The sequence below is a fragment of the Colobus angolensis genome, unplaced genomic scaffold, assembly GCF_000951035.1.
Source record: "Colobus angolensis palliatus isolate OR3802 unplaced genomic scaffold, Cang.pa_1.0 Scaffold106, whole genome shotgun sequence".
Classification (NCBI taxonomy): Eukaryota; Metazoa; Chordata; class Mammalia; order Primates; family Cercopithecidae; genus Colobus; species Colobus angolensis.
Genome location: NW_012111586.1, coordinates 3,898,575 through 3,909,832, shown reverse-complemented (window position 1 = coordinate 3,909,832; position 11,258 = coordinate 3,898,575). Strand labels below are relative to the sequence as shown.

The 11,258-nt window shown below is 40.7% G+C and overlaps 2 protein-coding genes across 4 annotated transcripts in view; one reads left to right on the top strand and one right to left on the bottom strand.

The window, feature by feature from the left end:
• Nucleotides 1-2,522, top strand: part of IPP (intracisternal A particle-promoted polypeptide) — a 52,988-nt gene extending 50,466 nt beyond the window's left edge. Inside the window, exon 9 of the mRNA XM_011946588.1 lies at nucleotides 1,059-2,522. Coding sequence (XP_011801978.1) covers nucleotides 1,059-1,283 — 225 coding nt within the window. The 3' untranslated portion in view covers nucleotides 1,284-2,522. The remainder of the gene's footprint in view (nucleotides 1-1,058) is intronic.
• A 4,554-nt stretch (nucleotides 2,523-7,076) lies between these two features.
• TMEM69 (transmembrane protein 69) overlaps nucleotides 7,077-11,258 on the bottom strand; it is a 6,335-nt gene continuing 2,153 nt past the window's right edge. For all 3 annotated transcript variants that reach the window (XM_011946559.1, XM_011946576.1, XM_011946568.1), the window contains exons 2-3: nucleotides 10,166-10,303; nucleotides 7,077-7,786 (exon numbers count right to left, since the gene is read on the bottom strand). In XM_011946559.1, the coding sequence (XP_011801949.1) occupies nucleotides 7,088-7,786; nucleotides 10,166-10,207 (741 nt within the window). In that variant the 5' untranslated portion in view covers nucleotides 10,208-10,303 and the 3' untranslated portion in view covers nucleotides 7,077-7,087. The remainder of the gene's footprint in view (nucleotides 7,787-10,165; nucleotides 10,304-11,258) is intronic.

The window sequence follows — 11,258 nt, the reverse complement described above, 5'->3', positions numbered from 1 at the left end:
GAAATTTCTTTAGGGAACAATGTATAACAGGAGTTAGCAAACATTTTGTGTAAAAGGCCAGATAGTAAATATTTTTGGCCTGTGGGTCATACACAATATCCTTTTTTGATATATGCTGCTTCTTTTTTTTTGAAATATCTTTTAATATGGGAAAATCATTGTTTGTTTTCAGGCTATAGCAAACTAGGCTATAGTTTCCAAACCCTGGTTAGCCCACCTTTCTGAAAATATGTTCTGCAGATTACTAACTCCACTGGTTACTCCTGTAAAAAGGATTCCATGGTCAAATAAATTTGCCAAGTATTCCATGCTGTGTCATTTTTAAGACTCATTAAAATACTAAAGGCTTTAAAAAAATCCTTTGGTTTATAAGCTTCTTTCTCCATGGAGCTTTGTGATTCTTTTGTTTTGATTTGCTTATTGTTGAGTGTATTACCTACTTGTGTTCCATAGACTTCATTTCTTAGGATGTTGTCCTATGTATGATTTCTAGGTCATTTCCTGATCATATTTTATAATCACACCTTTTAAAAAATTATATTCCTCTAAATTTACTTTTTATCCATGCCCACTTCAAGTTTATTTTAAAATGTTCTAGGCCGGGTCCTGTAGCTTACACTTGTAATCTCAGCACTTTGGGAGGCTGAGGTGGGACAATCACTTGAGTTTAGGAGTTTAAGACCAGCCTGGACAACCTGGTGAAACTCCATCTCTACAATAGAAAAATTAGCTAGGTGTGGTGGTATACACTTGTAGTCCTACCTACTCAGGAGGCTGAAGCAAGAGGAGCTCTTGAGTCTGGGAGGTTGAGGCTGCCGTGAGCTGAGATGGTGCCATGCAGTCCAGCCTGGCTGACAGAGTGAGACCCTATCTCCAAGGAAAAAAAACGAAGCCAAAAAAAAAAAATATATATATATATATATATATATATGCTTACCTGACTAGATTGTTTTACATTTAGACATGTAAAAAGAACTGGAATATCGAATTTCTCAGTGGATTTCTTTACTATCATTTCATAATACTGCTAACATATTTTTTTTTCCTCTCTTAACCAGGAAAAGTGGGTTGAAGTTGCCTCAATGAAAGTGCCTAGAGCAGGCATGTGTGTTGTGGCAGTCAATGGTCTTCTGTATGTTTCTGGAGGTCGATCTTCCAGCCATGATTTCTTGGCTCCAGGTACCTTGGACTCAGTTGAAGTTTATAACCCTCATTCAGATACATGGACAGAAATTGGTAACATGATCACCAGTCGTTGTGAAGGGGGCGTTGCTGTGCTATGAAATATAAAGCATAACAGAGCACAAGGAACATTTTGAAAATGCAGGACCTGACCTTTTGGAAAGCAAACATACATTTGGTGATAAGACCCTCTGATTCTATGAGTTTTCCATGTATTTGGTAGATAAATGACTAACGAGGCTGGGTGCAGTGGTCTCATGCCTATAATCCCAGCACTTTGGAAGGCTGAGGCAGAAGGATGACTTGAGCCCAGGAATTTGAGGTTATGGTAAGCTACGATCATGCCACTGCACTCCACTCTGGGCATGAGTGGAACGAGATCCTGTCTCTTAAAGAAAAAAACTAAACTAAAGAGTGATTTTTCTAAAAATTTGAGTGAGAATGGATATGAAATATATCCCAATTAATAAAGAGCTCACACAGATTTGCCAAGCTTACTAATAACAGAAATGCCACTTATGCTGTAGAATTCTCCAGTTTAAGTGTAGACAAGTCCGGTTTTACAAATTTGTAAAAATTATTTACTAGAAGCTTCCTGGCAAATAGCCCCTTTAGCTACTTCTCCAGTGCAGTATAAGTTGTAACATAACCTTTATGTGATGTAGGAATAGTATCAATGACACAGTTTAAAGATCTCTGTATATTCACAATTGTATCCAGAGCATAATTTTCCATGACCATAGTTTGAGCTACAGAGAAAAGCCAATGAAACAGATTCCTACTTTTATTTAATGCCAAGAATTTTCATTATCCCCAAACTTTTTATTGGCAGCAGATACACTAGGAGGGGTGTTTGGGAAATATCTATTTTTATAGATAGATACCTCTTTGCTTGATGATAAGTTTTTGCTTGCTCATATTTTTTGTCTTGATCCTGAGAATGCAAGTAAAGAATTAATAGGAGGTTCTTAGTGACCAGATGTTGTAATGGGCTATAGAGCCCAGCAGGCAGTATGTACCTAGAAATTTCTTTCTTTTTCAGGCTGGGCATGGTGGCTCACACCTGTAATCCTAGCACTTTGAGAGACCGAGGTGAGGCAGGAAGATTGCTTGAACTCAGGAATTTGAGACCAGCCTTGGGCAACATGACGAGACTCTGTCTCTACCAAAAAATATATAAAAATTAACCAGGCATGGTGGCTTGTGCCTGTGGTCCCATCTGCTTGGGAGTCTGAGGTTGCAGGATCACTTGAGCCCAGGAGGTCGAGGCTGCAGTGAGCCGAGATTGTGCCACTGCACACTGGCCTGGGTGACAGCATGATAACCTGTCTCAAAAAAAAGAAAAAAGGAAATTTTTCCTTTTTTGCTAGATTGTTGTCACCAAAATTATCTGTTTGGCTTTAGGAAGAGGGAATTTTATTAGATTATCAAGCTTTGTGAAATTTATTTGTACTTGGGCAAACCTAAGTAAGAGCATACTACAAAGCTACTGCTTGGACATGGAGGGCTAAATTGTAGGTCCTTCTGAAACTTTTTACAGACACTGACTTATAAATGTAATTTGAAAGTACCCCTTGACCCAAACAAAACTGCTTCTCAAAACTTCTCATTTTCTCCCTGAGAAGCATTCTAAAGAATTGTTCTCTGTTCATTTTTAAGAGAAAGATTCACTGGGTGTATGATGGGGTTACTTTTAAGTTATGTCTACTGGCCAGTTGGAGCAATATATATTAAAGGTCTTGCATACAGTAAAAAAAAATTTTTTGAGATGGAATTTTGCTCTTGTTGCCCAGGCTGGAGTGCAAAGGCGTGATCTTGGCTCACTGCAACCTCTGCCTCTTGGGTTCAAGTGATTCTCCTGCCTCAGCCTCCCAAGTAGCTGGGATTACAGGCACCCGCCACCATGCCCAGCTAATTTTTTGTACTGGGTTGCACCATGTTGGCCAGGCTGGTCTCGAACTCCTGACCTCAGGTGATCCACCCACCTTGGCCTCCCAAAGTGCTGGGATTATGGGCGTGAGCCACCGTGCCCAGCTGCATACAGTAAAATTTAACTACTTGACTTAAGGATTTGATTTCCCGTTTCTTCTTCTTCTTCTTTTTTTTTTTGAGATGGAGTCTTGCCCTGTCACCCAGGCTGGAGTGCAATGGTGCAATCTCAGCTCACTGCAATCTCTGTCTCCCTGGTTCAAACGATTCTCCTGCCTCAGCCTCCCGAGTAGCTGGGATTACAGACGTGAGCCACTATGCCCGGCTAATTTTTTGTATCTTTAGTAGAGATGGGATTTCACCATGTTGGCCAGACTGTTGTTGAACTCATAACCTTGTGATCCGCCCGTCTTGGCCCCTCAAAGTGCTGGGACTATAGGTTTAGCCACTGCGCTCTGCCGATTTCCCGTCTTTACTAAGGTCCTTCCATATATTATTATAAGCATCATCAACTTATTTAGATAGAAAACTTTTAATTGCATTAATAAATCAGGTAGCATTCATATCCAAATTATTTGGTTTAGTCCAGGTACCGTGGCTCATGCCTGTAATCGTAGCACCTTGGGAGACTGAGGTGGGCAGATCACTTGAGGTAAGACCAGTCTGGCCAACATGGTGAAACCCTGTCTCTACTAAAAATACAAAAAATTGGCAGCAGGTGGTGGTGCATGCCTGTAATCCCAGCTGCTGAGGAGGCTGAGGCAGGAGAATCACTTGAACCCAGGAGGTGGAGGTTGTAGTGAGCTGAGATCATGCCACTGTGCTCTAGCCTGGGCCACAGAGCAGGACTTCGTCTTGAAAAAATAAAATACTTGGTTTAGTCCGCAAGTATACTTTCTTATAACTTAACCGTATGTATTTATTAGGAAAAGTTTATGTAATGCATGCAGGAAGCCCTATGTTCCCTTCTCTGGGGCATCCTGAATGTCTGAAGGGTCACAGATGTCTGTGTAGCGATCTATAAGATGTCAAAGAATAAAGTATACAGATAATTTATAGACTGAGCTCTAACTCATGTGCCTTTACTATTTCTAGTTACAGAGAATCTGTATTCTGATCCAAAACAGATTTACAAAATACTTCTACAACTAGTTTCTCATTATTGTCTAGTAGCAACTGAAAATGACACTGTGGAGGGGGGTGCTTTGCATGGCTTGGCAGAAATGTAATGTCAAAGCAGTCAGTGTTTAACAGGTCCTGAAGATCCCTGAAAATAGGTAACTGTGGTAACTGTAAATATGCTTATTATTCCTAGGTAATGACAAGATTGGTTTTGTTTTGTTTTGTTTTTTTGAGATGGAGTTTTGCTCTTTTTGCCCAGACTGGAGTGCAATAGCGCGATTTTGGCTCACCGCAATCTTTGCCTCTGATTCTCCCGCCTCACTCTCCTGCGTAGCTGGGATTGCAGGCATGCACCGCCACGCCCGGCTAATTTTGTATTTTTTGTAGAGACAGGTTTTCTCCATGTTGGTCAGGCTGGTCTCGAACTCCCGACCTCAGGTGATCTGCCTGCCTTGGCCTCCCAAAGTGCTGGGATTATAGGCGTGAGCCACCACGCCAGGCCAACCAGATTGTTTTTAAAAGAAAGTACTAATAAAGTATCTAGTTTTTTTGTTTCTTTGTATTACTTTATCAGTGGCATTCTGGGTTACCAAACTGTAGTAGGATTGCACAAGTTTTTTAGTTGGTTTTGTTTTTACTTTAAGGACTTGCATATTTAGTTTTACATTTAATTCTGCTTTTTGAGAAACGATTAAAGTGATCTACCTCCAAAATGTTTAACAATCCGATATGCTTCTAAGTATCCTGCCAATGTACTTAATCAAATGTACTTAAAAATCAGTTTTCTTAAAGAAGCATACACTGTAATTCACCTGGAAACTAGCATTTTTTAAGTAAAATTAGGCAATTAGCCTAAAAATATGATTTGCCTCTATTCTAGAAAATAATTCATTTAATTCAAATTATGGAAATGTCTTAAGTTTGTATAGCATTCATGCAATTTAGTAACAAAGAAGTGAGTTTCATTATCAAAACAATCTGAGTAGAATCAGATTGAGACTGAGTGGAAACATCATCTCTAAAAAATATACAGGCCGGGCATGGTGGCTTACATCTGTAATCCCAGCATTTTGGGAGGCCAAGGCGGGCAGATCACCTGAAGTTGGGAGTTTGAGACCAGCCTGACCAACATGGAGAAACCCTGTCTCTATAAAAATACAAAATTAGCTGGGCATGGTGGTGCATGCCTGTAATCCCAGGTATTTGGGAGGCTGAGGCAGGAGAATCGCTTCAACCCAGGAGGCGGAGGTTGTGGTGAGCCAAGATAGTGTGATTGCACTCCAGCCTGGGCAACAAGAGTGAAACTCCCATCTAAAAAATAAAAAAAATGGAAAATAAAAAAGAATTCCAGGTTATACTATATCCTGATCTATATTCTTATGCCATTTTAAATGTTTTTCCTTTTTGGTGAGACTAGGAATTTCAGAAAACTAGGTTTTCTTTTTTGTTCTTTTTTTCTCCACCTTAAGTAGGGTGATTAGAGATTAGGTTTTCAAGTGAAAATCTAAGGAGTTGCTTTTGCTGTTTTAAGGAAGCTTCTGCACTGGGTGCAATGGCTCACGCCTGTAATCCTAACACTTTGGGAGCCTAGGCAGGAAGATCATTTGAGCTCAGTTCAAGACAAGCCTGGGCAACATAGGAAGACCCTGTCTCTACAAAAAATTTAAAAATTAGCTTGGCGTAGTGGTGCACAACTGTAGTCCCAGCTACTCAGGAGGCTGAGGTGAGAGAATTGCTTGAGCCCAGGAGGTTGAGGCTGCAGTAAGCCATGACCACACCACTATACTCCGGCCTGAGCAACAGTGTGACACCCTGTGTTTAAACAAAACAGAACAAAACAAAAACAAAAACACACCAAAGTTAAAAGCTTCTCTCTGATTTAAAAGATGTAGAACTAGACCAGCCCGTCTAACATGGTGACACGCCACCTCTACTAAAAATACACACACAAAAATTAGTTGGGCATGGTGGCCCTTGCCTATAATCCCAGCTACTCTAGAGAGGCTGAGGCAGAATTGCTTGAACCCAGGAGGCGGAGGTTGCGGTGAGCCAAGATCGTGCCACTGCACTCCAACCTGGGCAACAGAATGAAACTCCGTCTCAAAAAAAAAGATGTAGAACTAAATAGGCCTGCTCATTAGAATATCAAGATGGCTCCAGCTTGACTTTTCTTTCCTAACTTATATGTACTAGTGGCTTTATTTTAGTTTCCTTTGAAAATAATCATTTTGACCAGCTATTATGTTTGGTGGTAAGGGATAAGTTGTATCTATACCATGCCAAATATCCTAATAAAAACTGGAAACATGCCCGACTTACCTTTGAATGTGGCTTTCCCTCATGACACTGCTCCCTACTGACTTTAGAGCCATAGATCCTTTTGGCTTATATAATTGGGTTACACCATGTGAAATAAGCTTGGACATGCACTTCCCAGTGGTAACTCCTGTGAAAACTCCTCAATGGAACTACCTTTTCTTTCCAGACACTCAGATAGGATGTTTTCCGCTTGAAGTGGGAGAATATGTGTATTCTTTTCAATGATCACAGGACTCTAACAAAGGGGATTTTTAATCTTTTAATTTTCAAGACAGTTAAAATATTGAAATGTTTAAGTGGATAACTATTATTCATAAAATGACTGAGTGAAAACTAATATACCATGAGATGAAAAGTACTTGTCAGGGATTTTCAAGCTTTTGCTCAAGTAATTACTATGAAATAACAACTTCTAGAAATGAAGAACAATCTGTGAAGAATAAATTACCATTGGTGTGGGAAAAAAGAGCCAAACAGAAGTAGAAGAAGGTGTAGCCGGCATACTAATGTTATCTACAGTGTATTTTTATATTTTTTATACTTGACCAGGTCTCTTATGTCCTTTTTCTGGAAAAATACTTTTAACTACAAAAGTGGTTATAAATGAAAAAGTAGCCAATAAAGTGACTACTACCCTTAGGGCTTTGAACCAGTTGGGATAATGTGGTAAGAGAAAAAATTCTTGGTGTAATGCTATCCCCATACCCATTATTACTGTGACTATGGCTTCACTAAGTCTTTCAGAAATAAGGAAGGCAAACCATGAAAAGAAAAGAGGAGCTATACTGCTGGCTAAATTAAGGTAGTCTGGTTTGGCTGGACTACCTTCTGGTAGAGCAAAACCCCATCTGATCCCACCCAAGAAAGATAGGAAACTGGTTCCATAAGCCATCTGAGTAAAAGCTAATATGGGAATATAAGTTTTTGTCATCAGCATGACCAGTGGTGGAGCAACGAAGGGGATTAGTCCTGCCAGAGTTATATATAATGCTGGCTTTGGGCTGTCAGTTATGTAACTGATGGTGCTTGGTGACCTGGCTGGAAGTGCTTGCTTCTCCTTTTTAAAGCTGCAGGGGGATGTATGATAGCACTGTGTCTTGCTCATATACACCGGAAATGATAAGGAAAGCCAAGGCCTTGGAAATGGGGAAAAGTTCTGCTGGAGAGACACCTTGAGAGAAAGTATATCTGTTCTGCTGGCTCTTAGTCCCACTGGGAAAGAGTACTTCAGCATCTACAAAGAAAACAGAACCAAAAGACAAAATTAAAAATCTATATGTATCATCAGATTTTAGTCAATCCCAGTATGAAACAATTGGAATTGTTTGAAAGGAGCAAACAAAAAAGATCTGCTTTCCATTACCACATCAAACTATACAGCAAGGATGAACTAACTCTGAAGTGATGTTATTGCTGGTAAAAGTATTAAATGACTATAAAATGTACAAAAGAAACCACTGAACACAAACCAGTGATATATTTCAACCTACCACTTAATCTTATTCCATAAGAAAAATATCTGAAAAAGGATCAGGTAAAGACTAGACCTTCAGAATTTGGCCTTCTAAACTGCCTCTTCTATTTAGAAATAGCAAAAGAAGCGGCACTAATTACTGTGGGAATGCTGTTTTTATATGGAGAAAATAAATCTACCTTCCAACTTAGCTTTATAAACACCACATACTTTTCACAGTTCCATGCTTTTGTGTAGGCTCTGCCTAGAATTCTAGCTCTTACTACTTTTCTATCTAGGAAACTTACCTCAACATTCAAGTTAAAGTTTTCCTTTGCCTTTCTACAGTCTGATTTAATGCTCCTATAGTAAGTATCCTGTGCACACTTCCATCATAATTTTTCTCACAGTGAATTAAAATTGTGTGTTTACTTGTCTTTGTCTCAGTAGACTTGAGAGCCAGGACCGTATTTTTTTCCTTGCCTGAAAATCCCCAGTGCCTTTCATTGTACACGGGCAAAGTAATAACCTTTGCTGCTGTTTCTGTGTTTTAGTTACCAGACTTCAACTAAAAAGTGTTGCATTAAAGAAAAAATTGAAGTTTTTTTTTTTTTTTGAGACAAGAGTCTCTCTGTTGCCCAGGCTGGAGTGCAGTGGCTTGATCTCAGCTCACTGCAAGCTCCGCCTCCCAGGTTCACTCTATTCTCCGCCTCAGCGTCCAGAGTAGCTGGGATTACAGGTGCCTGCCACCACGCCTGGCAGCTAATTTTTTGTATTTTTAGTAGAGACGGAGTTTAACCATGTTAGCCAGGATGGTCTTGATCTCTGACCTTGTGATCCGCCCACCTCAGCCTCCCAAAGTGCTGGGATTACAGGCGTGAGCCACCGCGCCCAGCAAAAATTGAAGTTATTGAAGAATCTCAGTGATCACTCAAACATGCTAGGAATGGTTCCATCTTGGAACCATTTCCCATTTCCGCATTTACTGCTCTTCCCTCAGTTACTTATTTCTGATCTCCTGCCATTTACAAGTGCAATCCTACATCTTGACACTACCTATTCCCCTTCCCTGCTTTATAGTTCTCCCCTGCACTTACCATTTGATGTATTAACTTTTATTTTTTTGAGACTGAGTCTTGCTCTATCACCCAGGCTGGAGTGCAGTGGTGCAATCTCTGCTCACTGTAACCTCTGCCTCCCAAGTTCAAGCCATTCTCTGCCTCAGCCTCCTGAGTAGCTGGGATTACACGCATCCACCACTACGCCCAGCTAATTTTTGTATTTTTAGTAGAAACAGGGTTTTACCATGTTGTCCAGGCTGGTCTCAAACTCCTGACCTCAAGTGATCCGCCCGCCTTGGCCTCCCAAAGTGTTGGGATTATAGGCATGAGTGACTGTGCCTGGCCTTATTTTTTTTAATTTTTATTTTTTGAGATGAAGTCTTCCTCTGTCACCCAGGCCAGAGTGCAGTGGCGTGATCTCGGCTCACTGCAACCTTGGCTTCCTGGGTTCAAGTGATTCTTACGCCTCAGCCTCCCAAGCAGCTGGGACTACAGGCGCCCACCACACTGAGCTAATTTTTGTATTTTTCAGTAGAGACAAGGGTTTTACCATGTTGGCCAGGCAGGTATTGAACACTTGACCTCAAGTGACCCGCCTGCCTCAACCTCCCAAAGTGCTGGGATTTCAGCCATGAGCCATGGCACCTGGCCAATTTTTTTTTTTTTTTTTTGCAAACATCGTCTTGCTGTGTCACCCAGGCTGGAGTGCAATGGTATGATCTCAGCTCACTGCAGCCTCAACCTCCTGGGCTCAAGTGATCCTCCTCCCTCAGCCTCCCAGGTAGCTGGGACTATAGGCGTGTGACTCCATGCCCAGCTAAATTTTTGTATAGATAGGGTTTTGCCATGTGCCCAGACTGGTCTTGAACTCCTTGAGTTCAAGTGATCCACCCACTTTGGCCTGCCAAATTGCTGGGACTACAGGCGTGAGCCACTGCACCCAGCCTGATATAATAAAGATTTTACTTGTATTTTACTTAACTCTTCCCTCTATCACCTGAATACACAAGGGTAAGAATTTTTGTCTTTTTCACTGCTACTGTCCTAGCCCAAGCAATATTTGACAAATAGTGCTCAAATATTTGCTGAACAAACCAACCTTTGAAGATGCTTGAGAAACCTTCTGGATGAAGCGAAGCATCCTGGCCCCTATTGAAAGTCTTGTTCAGGAAGATGCCAGGCAGTTCTGATTAACGTGTTGTTGCAGCTAAGTGGAGGCACTGAATCAGGGGCATTTCTGTGTATAACACAAGATGTCACTTCATTTTCCTCATTTTATACATTAATTTTTAAATAGTAGTAATTCATGAATATATCAGTTTCCCTTGAAAAGAATCATTAATGTTTTCAAGCTATTGGTAACACAGTAACGAAACAGATCCTTTTAATACCTGAACTGTTCTTTTAGCTTTGGCTGTCTGGTGTAATAGAAAGAGTAATGCACATAGAGATTTTATAGATACTTTCACCATTTCCTATCTGTGTGACACTGGGCAAATTCTTGAGTACCAGTTTTCTCATCTTTAAAATGAAGGGTCTTCTAAATGGCATTTTTGTGAAATTAAAAAAAAAAAAACAACTGGAAGGTCATAGCTTCTCTGTTTCCTTTTTTTCTCCTTAGTTATTTACTTTGGGGCTTAAGAGTTCACAACTCAAAATAACGATAGTACCAAACCAATATAATTTAGGTTTTTTTGTTTGTTTTGAGACAGAGTCTTGCTGTGTCGCCCAGGCTGGAGTACAGTGGCACGATCTTGGCTCACTGCATCATTCGCCTCCTGGGTTCAAGCGATTCTTGTGCCTCAGCCTCCTAAGTAGCTGGGGTTACAGGCTCTCGCCACCATACTCGGCCAATTTTTGTATTTTTAGTAGAGATGGGGTTTTGCCATGTTGGCTAGGCTGGTCCTAAACTCCTGACCTCAGGTGATCCACCTGCCGAGGCCTCCCAAAGTGTTGAGATTACAGGCATGAGCCACCGCACCCGGCTAGCATTAACTCATTTAATGCTCAAAATAACCTCATTAACTTAGTACTGAGAGAGAGAATAGCCTGTTGGAGTACAGACTTTGGTGTCAAACCAAACTGTTGGAATCCTGGCTCCACTACTTATTAGCTGTGTGTCTTTGAACAAATTATTTAACCTTGTTATGGTGTAGTTCATTCACCTTTGAAATAAGGGTACTCGGCTGGGC